Here is a 16,770-nt window from a genome sequence, read left to right as displayed (position 1 = left end):
CGCGAGACGAATTCGTCTATGGCTGTGCTTCGCCAGACAAATTCGTCTCGCGCAGTACCACTGTAAGCCGGCACCGGACCGCGCCACGCTGCATTTTAAAGCTGCAGCGAGCGAACAGCAGCGCTGCTGTTCGCTCGCTACAGCCTTAAAACGCGGCGCGGCTCCGGTGCCGGTTGGAAGGGGTGCCGGCCGATTGCGCCCGCCATCTTGGGTGTACATGTGAAGTCCACCCAAGATGGCGGGCGCGATTGGCTGCCGCCCCTTCCAACTGGCGCCCCCGGACTTTTTCCCCCATAGGAACGCATTCATTAAATTTTAATGCGTTCCTATGGGAAACGGTGCCTCGCAAGATGAAATTTCCGCAAGACGAAAAGTCTTGCGGAACGAATTAATTTCGTCTTGCAAGGCACCACTGTACAAAATGAGAACTCAAAATGCATAATAAAGACAAACCAATAACCCCATTTAAATGGCCCTGGAATGTTAATCAGCCTCTGGCCTGGTTAAAGAGGAATGTTTTCATGTGGCCCCTAAATATAAATAATGAAGGAACCAGGCAAGCCTCCCTGGGGGAGAGCATTCCACAAAAGGGGAGCTACCACAGAAAATACCTGTTCTCTTGTTGCCACCCCCCAGACCTCTCGTGGCAGAGGCATATGAAGAAGGGCCTCGGATTATGACTGCAGGGTCCAGGGTGATTCATACGGGGAGAGGCGGTCCTTGAGGTATTGCAGTCCTGAGCTGTTTAAGGCTTTATCGGTCAAAACTGGCACTTGAAATTGGGCCCAGAAACTAAGTGGCAGCCAGTGCAGTAATGCCAGGGTCGGTGTAATGTGCTCAGACCATCTTGCCTTGATGAGCAACCGGGCTGATGAATTTTGCACCAACAGCAGTTTCCAAATCTCCTTCAAAGATAGCTCCACACATGATGCTTTTCAGCAATCTAATTCAGAGGTTACCAGAGCCTAGACAACAGAAGTTGCCATTGGATTGAATCTATAGTTGCTCCTGAAATTCTCCACCAGTCCTACTGGCTGGCAGACAGCTGTGTGTGTGATTTCACAAAAATATTTTCCAGGCAGCGGCTGAAATTCTCTTAATATTTTAAAGGACCCCTCCGCCCTCAAAAAACACATTCTCAGCTAATTCCTCAGAGGAATTTTTACCCATCTTTCACTTCAGATGAAGCATTTTTAGATATGTGGATGAAATCAGGGTTAGGGATTAATCTTGTCTTCTCACCACCCCTTCCTAATATTTGTTACTGCCTAAAGGATTGGATTTCCTTGCCGTTTTAATAATTTGGTGTTATTTAAACCATTATTTTTAAAGAGATGCAGCGACACACTCTCGGGGCAGAAGCGTGCCCTGACTCACAGTCAAAACCCACTGCCTATATACATGGTACTCAACACCAAGGACGACTATAGCCTTGCAGAATTTAAAGGTAATGTTATCCATATTGTATTTGATTTGAAACTGAAAAAGCTCCCATGTTGACTTGACTTACTATTGGCTGTATGATTAACACTTTTTCATATTTAACGTATTACTTAATTTATATACCACTAAATGCCACAGTAGGCATATAAACAGTTTATAAGTATAAAAACTAGTTACACAAGCAAGCATGAAAATCTGCTCCGATGCTGAAAGATCCCTTTTGTATTGAGGGATCTGTAAAAACAGCACCCCTTCATAGATTGAAGACTTTTAGAGTGCAAAGGGGGACCAGAATGCCACTTCTGTGCCTTCTGTGTCACACCCTGATAGGTCTTGGTCTTGAGAAGAGGTGTTTACCTATCCTTTCAGCTAAGCATCCTAAGAAAGAAGGTCTCTCTTCCAGCTACAGCAAGATAAAACTAGTACCTGGTAACAGGACATGAGGTGGGAGCCTAGCTGTGCTGTGTGAGACCTATGCTTTGCATGTCACAGCACCAGTAAGGCCAGGGATGGGGAGGCCAGAAATATCTTCCCCTTCTTACACCAGGAGCCTTCCTTATTTCCAGAGCAGGTCATGTGACCATCCAGAAATGTTTGCACTTGCACCCAAAATGGTGATTCTAGCCTTGGATACCCATGGACGCAGAAGGCCACCTGATCCCCACTTCTTGGAGGTGAAGTTCAAAAGTGAGCTTAGATAGTAGTTCCAATTTGGTAAGGTCAAATTAGCCAACCCACCATAAGAGAAAGATAGTGGTGACAACTTGGTGACAAGGAACACAGACGACTTCAGGTAGTGATTGGACAACTGCCCCTTTATTTCCCTGGATTAATCTGCTTTGTTTCCCATGCCCTTGGTTATCCACAAAGTCTAGGGAGTGTCTTGAATATCCTCATTTTTCTGAACAAGTGGGCTCTTGCTTCTTTTTAATGAAAAGGCTGTTGTGCAACGGATCCTCATCGTGGCAGAAAGGAGTTCCACAAAGGATCCAACCCACTATTTATGGTAGCTTCCCTAACATCTACCACTTTAAATAATTGTAGCTGAGATACATAATTATCTCAGATTGTTTGAAGACAATCTTGTAATACATTTAATTAAGACTTAGCCAAACTGGGGTCCTCCAGCTTCACTTCTCTTTCTGAATGCTATAACACTGGGGAAGCATCTTGGCAATTTATGGAGGGCTTGTAAGAGGACCAAGAGTACAACAAACTTATCACTTGCAGCGCTAGTATTCCCAGGAATTCCCAGTATCTGGGGTGCTTTTTCTTCTTCTGTGAACTCCAGAATGTGGGCATGAACCTTTGCCCCAATTCTGATGGATGATAATGTCATAACATCACATCACATCATCATGAAGTCAAACAGAGTCAAGTCAATGCTATCTGACATCACTTTTGAGCTTGCTGGGAAGGTAAAATGGTGCCCAACAGCTGAGAATGGGAACCACAAAACACAACTCTCCCCTCATTGTGAACTGAAAATAATTTTTGCTCAGTTTTAAAAATATTTTTGTATCTGTTCTAATAAAACATCACCTATAATAAAGTGCAAGTGTCTCTGCGTCCAGGCCCTGTGTCCGTGGGATTGCGCTACTGCCGTTGGGACTTTGAGCGCAGAGACGCTCTGCGCATGTTCCCGATGTTGCTAGGGCAACAGGGACGCTATGCGCAGAGCTGGCTACGTCGTGCGGCTCTCGCGTTGTTAGAAAAAAAACCGAGATAAGCAAGAGCCGCTCAGTCAGCCTTGCGCATGTCCCCGGCGTTGCTAGGGCAACAGTTTGACCACATATGTTCTAGTGCCCGTTAATTTAACGGGGTTAATGTACTAGTTGTGTATAACAGGCTTCCTCAAACTCGGCCCTCCAGATGTTTTGAGACTACAATTCCCATCATCCCTGACCACTAGTCCTGCTAGCTAGGGATCATGGGAGTTGTAGGCCAAAAACATCTGGGGGGCCGAGTTTGAGGAAGCCTGGTGTATAAGTGTCAGGGAACTGTCCCTGGCGCAACGCAAGGTGGTGGAAGGGCTCTTGGGATCCTACAGAGAGCCCCAGCCCCACCTGACCAGTAGCACTTCCTCTGCCAGCGGAGGAAGCAGCGAGGCTTCAGTGGGGAGGGGCAGGGCACTCAGGGGATGGAGATCCGAGGATCTGAGGATGCTGGAGAGACCCTGTACTCCTCTGGCCCAAGGGGCAAGGAAGGAGGCACGCAATTTCTGTCGCCCCAAAGACATAGAGGGGTGAAACGAAAAGAGGGAAGGCGGGGTTTTCGTATACCGAAACTCTTTTGTTGGGGTCAGAACCAGAAGGGGCCATTCCCGGATTCTGCCGATATTTGATACAGACATGAACTTTTGAGATCTGCACTGTACATAGTATGCACAATAAAACTACTAAACGAAAGGTTGGAGTTCTGCCTGGTTTCTCATGAGCAACTAACCGAGGACATTACAATAAGGTTCTGCTTTTCTTTCTCTTTTCTGACATTCAGGTCAGGTCATATATCTGCTATGATAAATAAGTTACTCAAAATGCAACAATCACAAACCCGGATTTCACCAAAGCAAACTTTTAATTTGAATCTATAATTGCTTTTGTCCTGTTATAGAATGGATGGAATTCACTCCTTTTGAGGTTGGAATAATAAAATATGGAGCCTATGTTCGTGCTGAGGACTTTGGAAGTAAATTCTTCATGGGACGGCTGATGAGGAAACTTCCAGAATCTGGAATCTGTTTCATGAAAGGTGACTTAAATTCTCTACTTTTACAAACATGAGTTGCAGATACCATTTTCAAGATACTATAATGTTCAAAATCCCTCAAATTCCCATTGGGGGAAAAAATCTGACTGTAGCATGAAGGTTTGTTTACTTCCTAAAAATCACAAAGGCTATTCTACTCTACATACTTGCTTAGCAATAAGACTTTAGGATAGTGTGAAAGAGTTGAGCTTTTACTGAGACAAATAATTGCCCAGTTCAGCTTATTCACTGAGGAAAATTTACACAATGTGATTTCTACATCCTCTTTTTACCTCAGGTAAGCAACACTTATGTATTTGCCAATCAGTATGCAGAACAGTACATTCTGGATAAAATCAGAGTGGTGTAACAAAAACCAGCCTGACTTCACATTAAACTATCCATGCACAGATAAATAATATAAAACAAACAGATGGGCATTAACCCTACATGCATATTGGAAGTAATGTTGCTAGGAGTCTGATCTCATATGAATGCATTTGGTGTGTCTCCCTCAATTTACATTTGTTCCTAAAGCCTTTTATTCTGTTTCCATCTGCTCAACCATCTGCTGTGTTAAAACATTTTAAAGTGTTTAGCCTGTTTACTAAAGCAACTCTTCCAAATTTGGTATCATCTATTGATTTGGCACGTTGACATGGTGTCATCTAAGTAATTAGTGAACTGAAGCCTATACAGCACCTGTCGCTCCACAACACTAATTCATTCCTTAAGACAACTCCATTATTGTTTTGCCTAGAATATTCACAGGACTCGTAGAGTCAAAGAACTAACTTTCCTTCCTGGATTGTATTTGGTAATAGTAATGACGGAGTCAAAGAAAGGTTGCAGGTTGTTGGAAACTCAGCCGAAGAATTATCTTCTTTGAGTAAATTAGATTGCCCAATTCAAACCCTGATAATGTTGTAAAGGACATTGTAAAATGGCATCTTTCTTTGAAACACTTTTAAAACACTGAACCTCAGTTAGTCCTCACACACCTTTCCGAGGGAACCAAGAAAGATGCAAAATGATTTTTTGTTGCAAATATCTAATGTGAGGGCTTTCAAACATTGTGCTTTAGGTTATTTTCGCTTTGCTTTTAGCTTTCCTGTCATGCCTTGTCCCTTAAAAGGTGTAGCTCACCTGGAGCTTAACATAGGTGTGGCTAATCCCTGGCCTGGAGACCCAATGAGACCAACCCCAAGCAATTTTTCGTGCCCCACCCCCGGCAAGACCCCATTAATTTTGGTCGTGACAACAGAGGGGGGAAAAGAAAGTAGTCACAACAAACTGGGATGCAGATCGCCCCTCCTCATTCATGTGATCAATCATTTGACGAGATCAAACATTTCTTACTTGATCTCTCCCTCCTTTTCTCAAGGTGTGTGGAGTAATGTATTTTCTTATAACCTACTGGATTCCTGGCGTGCACTTGATACTTCGGAAGAAAGCCTGTGGCACAAGCTTACCAGGGACAGAGTACAGGATATTGGTTAGTCATGCATGTTTTGTTTTACATTTGGTTATAAAATTTAAAATTTTGCTTCATCCTGCCCCTCACTATAGTATGCTAATTATGTACTTAATACATTTTTAGGCCATGCTTCCTGGTAAGGAACCCCAGGGCTGCACATTTTAAAGTTGCCTGGGTTCCAAATTCTAGATTTCAACACTAGCAACTTGAATTGGCATATTATTGTTATTTGATTATTACCTGCCATTCTCCAGAACATCCTCAGGTGGGCGACAGTTGTGATGTATGTGTCTTTAAGTGTGGAATCTCATTGTGTACACCTGAATCCTATTAGCTGGGATACAGGTATTTTAGTTGTAATCTGTTCCCCTCCCATTCATTCATTCAGTTGTTTTCCTCCCTCCTTGCGGGAGGGGGGGGAGTATCGTTGCTGTGTATGATTCTTTAATAAACAATGGCTGTAGCTTAGTAAGGACTGCTTTGGCAGCGTTGTTTCCTCATTGCTGAGGTCCAGGGTTTTCCCAGAGACATTACAGCAGTAATATAATATGCAGCATAAAAAAATTACAGTCACAACCGGAGTGAGTTCTAAAAAATATACATATCACCAGTGCTTTTTTCTGGGGGGATGCAGGGGTACATAGTCATATACCCCTAAGCATTTTGTGAATCTAACGAGAGAAGAAACTAAAAAAAATTTAAAATTTAGTTTCTTCTCTAGCAAGGTGAATCACCAGTTCCGTTGCTATCCCTGATGGCGGCTTCATTGCCTGTCACAGTGTTTCCTGAGTCTCAGACAGAAGCGAGTGCTTTACTACGTGAAGCAGTGTGAAATGTGGGTGTGTGGTGTTTTGCCGATGAAAGTTTGGCCTCGTTGAAAGTTTGGCAATATACTGGCAAAATTCCTGCCTAAGCTAGCAGCAGCAAATATAGCAGTAGATTTTGCAACTTCCATTGCTTTTTGTCAGGGAACTATCCCCGGTGCAGCGCAAGGTGGTGGAAGGGCTCTCGGGATGCTACAGAGAGCCTCAGTCCCACCTGACCAGCAGCACCTCCTCCGGCAGCGAAAGTAGCAGCGACGCTTCTAGCAGGGAGGGGGAGGTTTCTCAGGAGGAAAGGAGTCGAGGCTCTGGGGATGTCAGAGAGACCCCACACTCCCTTGGGACCCAGGGCGATGCAGGGGAAACACAATTTCAGTCGCCCCAAAGGTGTCGTCGGGTGAAAAGGAGGGATGGAGGGCAGGGTTTTCGTATACCGAAACTCTTTTGTTGGGGTCAGAACCGGAAGGGACCATTCCCAGATTCTGACGCCACTTGAGACAGACATGCATTTTTGCGCCCTGCACTGTACATAGTTTTCACAATAAAACTTTAAAGGATAACTCGGAGGTTTATCCTTTAAAGGTTTATCCTTTAAACGAACCGAGAACCTTACACTGTATTTTCAAAGGAAGGCAGTGCAGTTTTATGCCAATAACAAATTAACTCATGGCAGCAGGTGTGTGGTTGCGCACATATTGAACACATGTAAATGGGGATTTGCCTGTAGTGCAGAGCTGATCTCTTCCACTTTTCCCTGAGCTTGAATTTAGATTTATTTGCCGGTCTGGTTGGCTTGGAAGGGTGGCATCATCTTGTTCTTCAGCTCAGGCAGCAAAATATCTTGGGATAGTTCTGATGATAGGGTATGTAAAGAACAGCCTGCACCCATCATGAGGAATAAACTCTGCACCTGACCTACCTACTTTTAATATGGTTTAGCTCAATGTGCAAAGCCTACCTCTGTACACATTTATTTTATATGACCAGATACCTGAATATGGCTTCCGCAATATGGTATATATTTGATCAATATACAGCCATCACATAATCAGGGGAAACCCTGGTTATTTCACTATACATCAGTTCATATAATTTCATGTGTTCCTTATGACTGCTTCAGTAAATAAAATTTACAATTTATTCTGACTTGCAGAAGAAAGACCACCTCAGCCACCAAAAGCAGATGAATTGAATACTCACCTGGTTATCCCTGCCAATAAATTCATGAAGATCCTTCGTGAAGTCTTAACACAAAGCGTAACAACCTCAAAGTTCTACAATTTCATAAGGGAATTCCAATTAAATGATGGATATCTAGATAATAAAAACTTTGCCATATGGAAAGGTATGTGGTCAGGGCTTGACTAACCAAGCTGATTGATCTCCAAGTTTTAAATTTTAACTGGGTTGATGATAATTGAGATGAATTTTTTTTTAAAAAAAATTATTTATGCTTTTCAGGTTTATACATTTCACTAATCTGACAATCATTTTAACATTTCAGAACTTGACTTTCTTCTCCCTCTTTCTGCGGTTCCTTAAATTTATTTTTAGTATCTTCTGCATATCCAAATGAACTTAATTTGCTCATTTATTCATCTACTTAAATATATACTCTTATCAAACTGCAGGTTATTACAATAATCCTGCAAATGTCCTTATCTGTTTACAATTTATCTGTAAATATTCAATAAACCATTTCCATTCTTTTATGAAAAGTTTGTTATCTTGATTTCTTATTTTTCCAGGAAGTTTCACCATTACTGCATATTTCATAAGTTTAGGTATCCATTCTTTCTTTGCTGGGACGTCTGCCTCTTTCCATTTTGGGGAAAGTAATATTCTTGCCACTGTAGTAGCGTACATGAAGAAGTTTCTATACAGTTCCGGTAGTTCTGTCCCTATAATTCCCAAAAGAAAAGCTTCTGGGGTTTTGTTTTACAAACATTATTTTAAACATCCTTTTCAATTCAGTATATATCATTTCAAAGTAAGCTTTAACCTTACTACAAGACATATGATAAAAAGAACCTTCTTTCTCTTTACATTTCCAACACTTATTTGATTTAGATTTATACATTTTTGCCAATTTACTCAGTGTTAGATACCATCAATATATCATTTTATATAATTTTCTCTTAGACCATAACATGCTGTCAATTTTAAATCCATATTCCACAATCCTTCCCATGCTTCCATATCTATATGATGACCAATATCTATTGCTCAATGTATCATTGAGGATTTTACTTGCTCATCCTTTGTCTCCCATTCCAATAATATTCCAATAATATTTTATACATTTTAGACAGCACTTTTACATGACATTCCAACAGGTCTCTCTCCAGTTGTGATATTTGTTGGGGAAAGAGTAATGGATCTTGAGCTTTAGAATGCAAAGCTCTTTTTAGAACTTCAGACAAATACAGAAAACTGGGAACGTGTAGATTAATCAAAGTAGCAGCAGACTATTAATTGCTAACCATGATACTTGCCTTTCAGATACTGCTCTAGACACTCTTCCCAACCGGCTGACAGCTACATCAGAATACCTGTCCATCGTAGATACTGCAGCATTTATAGATATCAGCTACCCACCACTCCTGAGGCCTGAGAGGAAAGTGGATGTCATTATACATTTAAATTATTCTTCAGGATCACAAACATCTGTGAGACATTTTTTAGTTTTTGAATCATTGCTTTCCAGTTTTATATTGATTATGAACCCTAGAGAAAATGATAAGCATCAGTTGACGTGTTCTTAAGTTATACACACCATTTGGAGGCTGCTTGAAAAGACTTCTGCTCTTCATGGCAATGACTGCCTGTCACAGTGTAATGTAGCTTTGTCTCATGGGCTGCCCCCATTTTGTGAAGCCGTTTCACACCATTACCAGTAGAAACACGATGGGATCATACGCATACTAAGCTGTTCTATATGGGCTGATCAGAACACGCTGCAGCAGCTGCTACACACAACTTTTATTGAACAGCCTCCAGTTGGAAGCCATAGCTTCTGAAGTCCATAGTTGGTTGGCTTTAAAAAGAAGCAACTTCAGTTAAGTGTCGCCTTATTTTCAAACTCCTCAGTTGCCTTACTCAGCTGTCACTCTAACCATCTCACCCTTGGTCTTCACAATAGTCAGTTTCACTGATAAATTCCCTAAATTGATATTAGGGCAATTGTAAAGGTAAAGGGACCCCTGACCTTTAGGTCCAGTCATGTCCGACTCTAGGGTTGCGGCGCTCATCTTGCATTACTGGCCAAGGGAGCCGGCGTACAGCTTCCGGGTCATGTGGCCAGCATGACTAAGCCACTTCTGGTGAACCAGAGCAGCGCACGGAAACGCTGTTTACCTTCCCACCGGAGCGGTACCTATTTATCTACTTGCACTTTGATGTGCTTTCGAACTGCTAGGTGGGCAGGAGCTGGGACTGAGCAATGGGAGCTCACCCCGTCACGGGGATTCGACATCTGGAGGGCCACAGTCCCTCTCCCCTGCTCTAGTTGATGGCACAGTTTTATATTAGAATGGAGGATTTCTCTGCTGTTCTGTTTTATCTTCCGGTGATAGTTCTTCTTGCCTTGATCCTACTTCTCATCAAAAGTTAATCATGCTCTTCTCTCACTTGTCAACCAGATGAGAATTAGCCAGGCATCTTAATGATTATCTGTATTTTTATTGTTTAAATGCTGTTTTATGTTTTAACGGAGTACACCTCCCGATATGGTGGCATCAAAATACTTTTATATACTAGTTAATGCAAATATAGTGATTTGTGAAGCAGTAAGTAAGTCCATAATTCACATTTGATCTTTCACTGTGGACTCGCTTAGACAACCATTAAAAAGCAGGAATCTCTCATCTCCAGATCCTCATTTGCTTACTCTTAAAAGATTTATTTATGTAATGTGTGTAAAGCAGTTTGATCACTCTAAGGAGATCAAAATAAATCCAAAGGACACACTCCTCTCCCCTAGAGGAGCAACAACCATTCATGGATTCCCATAGGCTCAGTAGAGTCAGGCTTGTCTACACACTTAGATGCATATGAATCTACACATCATGGTGGGAAGTGAGGTGTATGGGAAGGTCTCAAACCTAAGCATCTTTGTATCTAAAAAAACCAAAATAAATTATTTTAGTAAGGGTGAAGTCTCATTTCAGTTTTTGTCTTACGTCAATCCAGCCTTTACATGAAGCCTCCAGATATTTTGCAAAGCAAGGAATTCCTTTCCCTAAAATAGATCTGAGTCATATTAAGGATAAGGATCTGAAGGAGTGCTATGTCTTTGAAGATCTTGAGAATCCGAAAGCACCCATTGTGGTTTTCTTTCCTCTGATAAATGACACATTCAGAAAATATAAAGCACCAGGTAAGCTTGTTTGTTTGTTTGTTTGCTAACAGGGAGTGCCCAGAGCTGCCTGTGAATTTTTAGAAGTAAAAATATATTGTTTTTTTTTAAATGGATAGTGTAATTTCTGAGTTTTGACACATCACACCAAAAACTGGGTGAAGTCATACCAAAGTCATCGCCCTCACCTTGGGAACCCTTGTGCTGGGTTTATCAGTGATATCTTGGCAGGCATCCATTTTTCATTTACACCACCTTTTCACCCAAATAAGGACCCCCTCCCCAGTATGCTGTTTTGCTGGCACAGCTAATGCTGCCATATTAACAGGTGTTCATGGTTGGGTACTTTTCCTGTGATTCACACACTGCAGAGATAACATATTCATTGGCTCTCGTTTCAAAATTGCCACTGATCAGCTTTTGCAAAGAGGAAGACAGCACATGCAGAGAGTAGTGTAAGTAATGTGATAATGGCCTTTGTTTTGCAGGTGTGGAACGCACCCCCTCTGAACTGAAGCAGGGTGACGTTGATGTGACTGGTCCCTGTTCTCCATATGGACTCCAAAGCTTTACATATACAGAGGAGGATTTTGATAAACTGGTGGGATTGACCAGCTACAATATTCAGAATAATGAAGATTCGATCCTCCACGCTTTGCGAAGAGCAGTAGAGAGAAAAAGACACCAAACAAAATAGGCATTGTGGGAAAACCTATCCGGAAGATAGATGCATAGCTTTTTATTAAGTTAATTATATATATATATATATATATATATATATATATATATATATATATATATATAATGTGCTGTGTTTTCCACAGATTAGTTTATCTTCACTGGCTACCTCAGCTTAAAATAATATAGTCTTACTGCACTTTGAAAATGTATGTAGCCCAGTAGTTTGCAAACCATTTGCTCTGGAAACCTTCTAAAGGAATATGACTTAACTGCTACTCAGGACTTTCCTATGCCCCCTGTTATGTACAGTGGTACCTCGGGTTACAAACGCTTCGGGTTACAAACTCCGCTAACCCAGAATTAGTACCTCGGGTTGAGAACTTTGCCCCAGGATGAGAATGGAAATGGCCCAGCGGCAGCGGGAGGCCCCATTAGCAAAATCACGCCTCAGGTTAAGAATGGTTTCAGGATAAGAATGACCTCCAGAACGAATTAAGTTTGTAACCTGAGGTACCACTGTAATTGCACTATAGAATCTCAAGCACTGGTTTAAAATGTATTTATTTAAAAGTAGTTATAGCCTGCTGAATATTTTTAAAGAGTGGGAGTCACCTAAGCATCCCTGTCAGTGGAAGCCCAGCACAAGGACTTTCGCTTGCAGAAATGGGCTCCCCCACTCCTTCCCGTGCCCGTAACCCTCACAAATTGATTTGGGGGAAGATGGTGGGAGAACACCCAGAACAGCGCACCTGGGGGAAGAGGAGAGGTTAGGGTATCAATCTGCCTAGAGAGGTGGAATACTTGTGCAGACAGAATGACTGGAAGAGCACGACATTGGATTCCATCCAAAGTCTCTCAGCAGTGCATCCCTCACCTCCCCCATCCCATTTTTTCTTACAAACCCAATATCATTAAGAAAAATACAGCCTAAAACCAATAAAACAGCAATATAAAAGCAAATTGAACAGGACTTAGGGGATTTAAGCACATAAAGCAGGGTGCAATCTTGTAGGCCAGGGAAAGCAAATAATGAATTTGAAATCAAATGTGAATTTCTCAAATGCTAACTGCAATTAGAAGTTAAAAATTATGCTTTGCTGAAATAATAGTTTTTAATTACATCTTAGTAATTTAGGTGTCATAACTATAGATTTATGAGCATACAGTTCATTTGGCTAAAGTTTTAAATTCTGAATAATCATTGGCTAAATATTTGTGTGCCTCTTTTGAAGCAAGGACACTTTTGTCTTTATGAAACAAACTGTAAATAGTCAACATAAGGCAATAATTTACATTTACTCTTTTCCCTCCAGTAGTTTTACATATGGAGGGATTCTTCAGGGAACTGGTGGCATATTATTTATTAACAAATAAACTTACAGGCTACTTACTCAGCCGTATTACCTCAAAATGGTGTGTGAGTTTTTCTTTCAGCAAGGCTGTCATGATAAAAATTCAGTTCAGCCACAATCTAGAAACTCTGAAGGGGTAAACAGGAAGAGTATGGTGCCAAAAGATTATGAGATAGAACTGTTCTCGACCTCGGATTTCAAGAGAACAAGGCCTGCTGGATTTTCCTAGGGAAAGAATGTCCTAATACGGCCTCAATTCTAAATGCAATTTACTAACTAGATATGCCCAATTGAAAACAGTGCAAGATGTTTCTGAGCAAACGTGCTAATACATTCCCCACAGCCTGTTTCTTGGCAGTACTGAGCTAATACCTCAGCTACTCTCCTGAGTTCCAGATTTCCCTCAAAATATCTGGATGAACTGCTAAGCCAATTTGTAGTTTTCTGCTCCTTCCTTGCTTCCTCGACTGGCAAGAAGGAGGGACTGCACAAGCTGCTTTCGCCAACTGGCAGCTCACGCACAAGCTAATAACACTCTGTTGATGGTTTAGTTCTATATTATTTATTACATTTGTATACCACCCACACCACCGAGCTCTTTGGTTGGTTTTACCATCATAGCTTCTTATGATTACACCTGTTTTCCCAGTTTGAAACTTTTAGAGAGAGAACATGACAGACTTGCTTTGTCAATAGTTTTCTGTTTTCTTGGGAAATTGGAAAAAAGTGGCCTAATATCAGGGAGCTACTAACATGAGTTTTGGCCAAACTGCGGGAGGCAGTGGAGGATAGGGGTGCCTGCCGTGCTCTGGTCCATGGGGTCACGAAGAGTCGGACACGACTGAACGACTGAACAACAATATCAGGGAAGCAGGATGTGACCTGGAGTTTTCACCTGGTGGTGTTGAGGGGAAACATGGAGAATAGCCAGTGTGCTGTTAGAAACTTGCCAGGCTTGAAAGTAAGCAAAGTGGTGGTAAAAGCTCACAACACAGGCTTAGCCCATAAATCCTCTGTTGGGTTCCCCTGCTCTTTTTCTATTTTGTAGAATAGCCTCTAGAGGGCAGTGCACCATCAAGTGACATACTGCAGACAACTGAAATAAAGTGTCTGTTACTGTTGAAATGTTTGAAATTTTGCAGACAAATAATTTCATAATGCAATAGAACTTTTACTGTGATACTGAATAAATAATATGGAAGCAAAGCAGTTTCTTTCTGTGCTGGTAATGCTTGTAGACTGTGCTGCATTTATAGCAACATAACACCAAAGGAGGGAAATTAGCAATTTAATGTGCTGTAGAGGGAAATGAGGGGCAGGTGGGCCCAGTGGCGTAGGAAGGGGGCGTAGGGGGCGGTCCACCCCGTGTGCCACTCTGGGAGGGTTTACAAGATGGCCCTCCCTCCCCCCAGCTGTAGAGCGGCTGAGGGTGCGGCGTCTGTACGGGCTGCCACTCTCTCGTGCCGTCCGTGCGGGTGTCCGTACGGGATGCCGCCCGTACGGTTGCCATGCAAGCGGCAGCCCATACAGCCGCCGCATGTGAGCAGCAGCCCATACAGAGTGCACATGTGCAGCATTCCGTACTGACTGCGCATGTGCAGCATTCTGTACGGAGTGCACACGCGTGGGATGCCGCACATGCACAGTCTGTACGGGCTGCACCGCCCCAGGTGCCGGAGAGGGTTCCTCCGCCACTGGGTGGGCCTCATCAAGCTGGGAAGTTACCCCATCTAGGAAAAGGAAAACTCTGATCCTAACTTTCCACTGCCCTGTGGCTATACTTATCTGCCTTGCAGAACATATTCTGGAGAAGAAAAGTCCAATGAGTAAACCCTGCACAAATCCAGAATGGAGTCCCTAAGGTGGCAAACTGCCCAGTCTTGGGCCCCAGGAGAGGTCATTCAGTGCTGCTAATGCAGCAAAAACAACATGGGAAGCAACAGTTACAAGTTATAAGCTCAACCTGATAGGCGTAAGGTTCATTTCGATGATGGGAGAGATCATTATGTCTCACTGGTCAGCTACCTTAGTCAATAAGGTGCTGACCTGTCACTGTCTTCCTGCTTCAATAGGTTCTTGGAGCTCAGAGTAGCAGTCAACAAGTGGACCGGTCTACTGCACTAGGCAGCAAAGAAAAGAAAAGAGTTTGACTTTACTGCTGATGGCACACTCTTCCATTGTCTCTTGAGACAGACGGATGCCAGTATCCACCTACTGCCACGTAGAGGACTCTCCCTTTATATTCCTGCATCTACACTAGATAAGTGGTGCGAGATAATTTTCTTTGGAATCCACCCAAAGGAATCCAGCCAGACAAGAACATCGATGGTTAAAACATAAACTTGTTCTTAATTAAGAAACTTCCAGAACAAGTCGTCCAGCCAGACCAGAACACGGATGCTTAAAGCATAAACTTGTTAAGAAACTTCCAGAACAAGGAGTCATTATATAGAGAGTTGCTCTGGTGTTCTGATATAACATACTTGACTGCCCTACTTGTGAGAAATTGCAGTCAAACATAACTATGAATATGTGCTTGAATATGTGCATGAAGGGGTTAAGACCAGAGAGGTCTATTCCTAGACTCAGCTAGGTCACACCCCCTTACCTTCATGAGGGAGGAGGGAGGAAGTGAAGCTACTTCTCTTCCTCTCACACTCTCTCCACACCATGTTACTGACCAGGACGGATATGTCTGAACTTGTTCCAATGTTTGAAACTATGCTCTGCAGTTTGCACCCAAGAGTATTCTACCTGTGTTCTCCTTGCTGCTGCATGGAACAATGCATGAATCAGACCTTTGGATTTAGTAAATAAAGCATTTTAAACTGTACAGTTTGTGATCTGTTCATTGCAAGAGGGGTAGAGAGGGGGGACAAGCGCTGTAAGAAATTAAACGTGATATGAAAAGGGTCTAATAGCCAGTATTCCATGCTAAACTGCTGCTTAATTTTGAGTGTGTTTTTAACTCTGCTTGGGGCTCCTGTCCCACTGGAGAGTGTGCAAAGCCCCACACTTTGAATCTAGGCACCCAGACAATTCTTTTGTTAATTACCCACACGTGGGTAAGATCTATTTTCCCTCCACACTTCTCATATTCATAACAGCTATCTTAACTCTTGCAGATGCTTTCATTACCCCTCTTGCCTCATATCCCCTCAGCCTCTCTGTCTCCCACAGCCCCACTCTCCCCACTATGGCTGTCATTTTCCAACCAACACTCGGTCATTTCTTCTAACTGTAGCCAATATTTCATCCCACTCACCCCCTGCCAATTGCACTTCTGCTAGCTCTTCTGTCACACACACACACACACACACACATATGCAGGTTGTCTAATGTGAAGTGTTGGTATGAGAAGGAAAACTACAGGTGTATAAAAGGATAATTCCCTGGATGCAGAAGAGGAGATGTGGCTGCCTGGAAGGCTTTCTTCGTGATAATGCCACAGTTCTGAAATACCCTCATCACTGAAGGCAGAACCAACTTCGACTATTTTTCAGGATAAACTGAAGACTCTCCCCTTCTGTTAGATCCTCTGAAAGGATCATTATTTGCCTGAGAGTTAATCAGTTGGGAATGGCTGCATTTTGAAGTATATTATATTGTCCCTTTTATTGTTTATTCAGTAAATTGTCGTGACCGAGTCTGAGCTTCCTGCCAACTTAGCAGTTCGAAAGCCCGTCAAGTGCAAGTAAATAAATAGGTACCGCTCTGGTAGGAAGGTAAACTGCGTTTCTGTGCACTGCTCTGGTTCGCCAGAAGTGGCGTTGTCATGCTGGCCACATGACCCAGAAGCTGTACACCGGCTCCCTCGGCCAGTAAAGGGAGATGAGCGCCGCAACCCCAGAGTCATCCGTGACTGGACCTAACGGCCAGGGGTCCCTTTAG

The 16,770-nt window shown here is 42.6% G+C and overlaps 2 protein-coding genes across 2 annotated transcripts in view; both read left to right on the top strand.

Annotated features, from left to right (window-relative positions):
- The window catches only part of LOC117061557 (cytosolic phospholipase A2 epsilon-like), a 36,633-nt gene extending 25,090 nt beyond the window's left edge, over positions 1–11,543 (top strand). Inside the window, exons 13-19 of the mRNA XM_033174436.1 lie at positions 1,333–1,447; positions 4,057–4,194; positions 5,576–5,686; positions 7,643–7,834; positions 8,992–9,158; positions 10,681–10,867; positions 11,335–11,543. Of these exons, the coding sequence (XP_033030327.1) occupies positions 1,333–1,447; positions 4,057–4,194; positions 5,576–5,686; positions 7,643–7,834; positions 8,992–9,158; positions 10,681–10,867; positions 11,335–11,543 (1,119 nt within the window). The remainder of the gene's footprint in view (positions 1–1,332; positions 1,448–4,056; positions 4,195–5,575; positions 5,687–7,642; positions 7,835–8,991; positions 9,159–10,680; positions 10,868–11,334) is intronic.
- A 2,824-nt stretch (positions 11,544–14,367) lies between these two features.
- The window catches only part of LOC117061550 (cytosolic phospholipase A2 epsilon-like), a 54,666-nt gene continuing 52,263 nt past the window's right edge, over positions 14,368–16,770 (top strand). Inside the window, exon 1 of the mRNA XM_033174422.1 lies at positions 14,368–14,418. Coding sequence (XP_033030313.1) covers positions 14,368–14,418 — 51 coding nt within the window. The remainder of the gene's footprint in view (positions 14,419–16,770) is intronic.

The sequence above is a fragment of the Lacerta agilis genome, chromosome 1 (assembly GCF_009819535.1).
Source record: "Lacerta agilis isolate rLacAgi1 chromosome 1, rLacAgi1.pri, whole genome shotgun sequence".
NCBI lineage: Eukaryota > Metazoa > Chordata > Lepidosauria > Squamata > Lacertidae > Lacerta > Lacerta agilis.
Note: the sequence above shows the minus strand (reverse complement) of the source record. Positions and strands in the feature narration are given on the sequence as shown.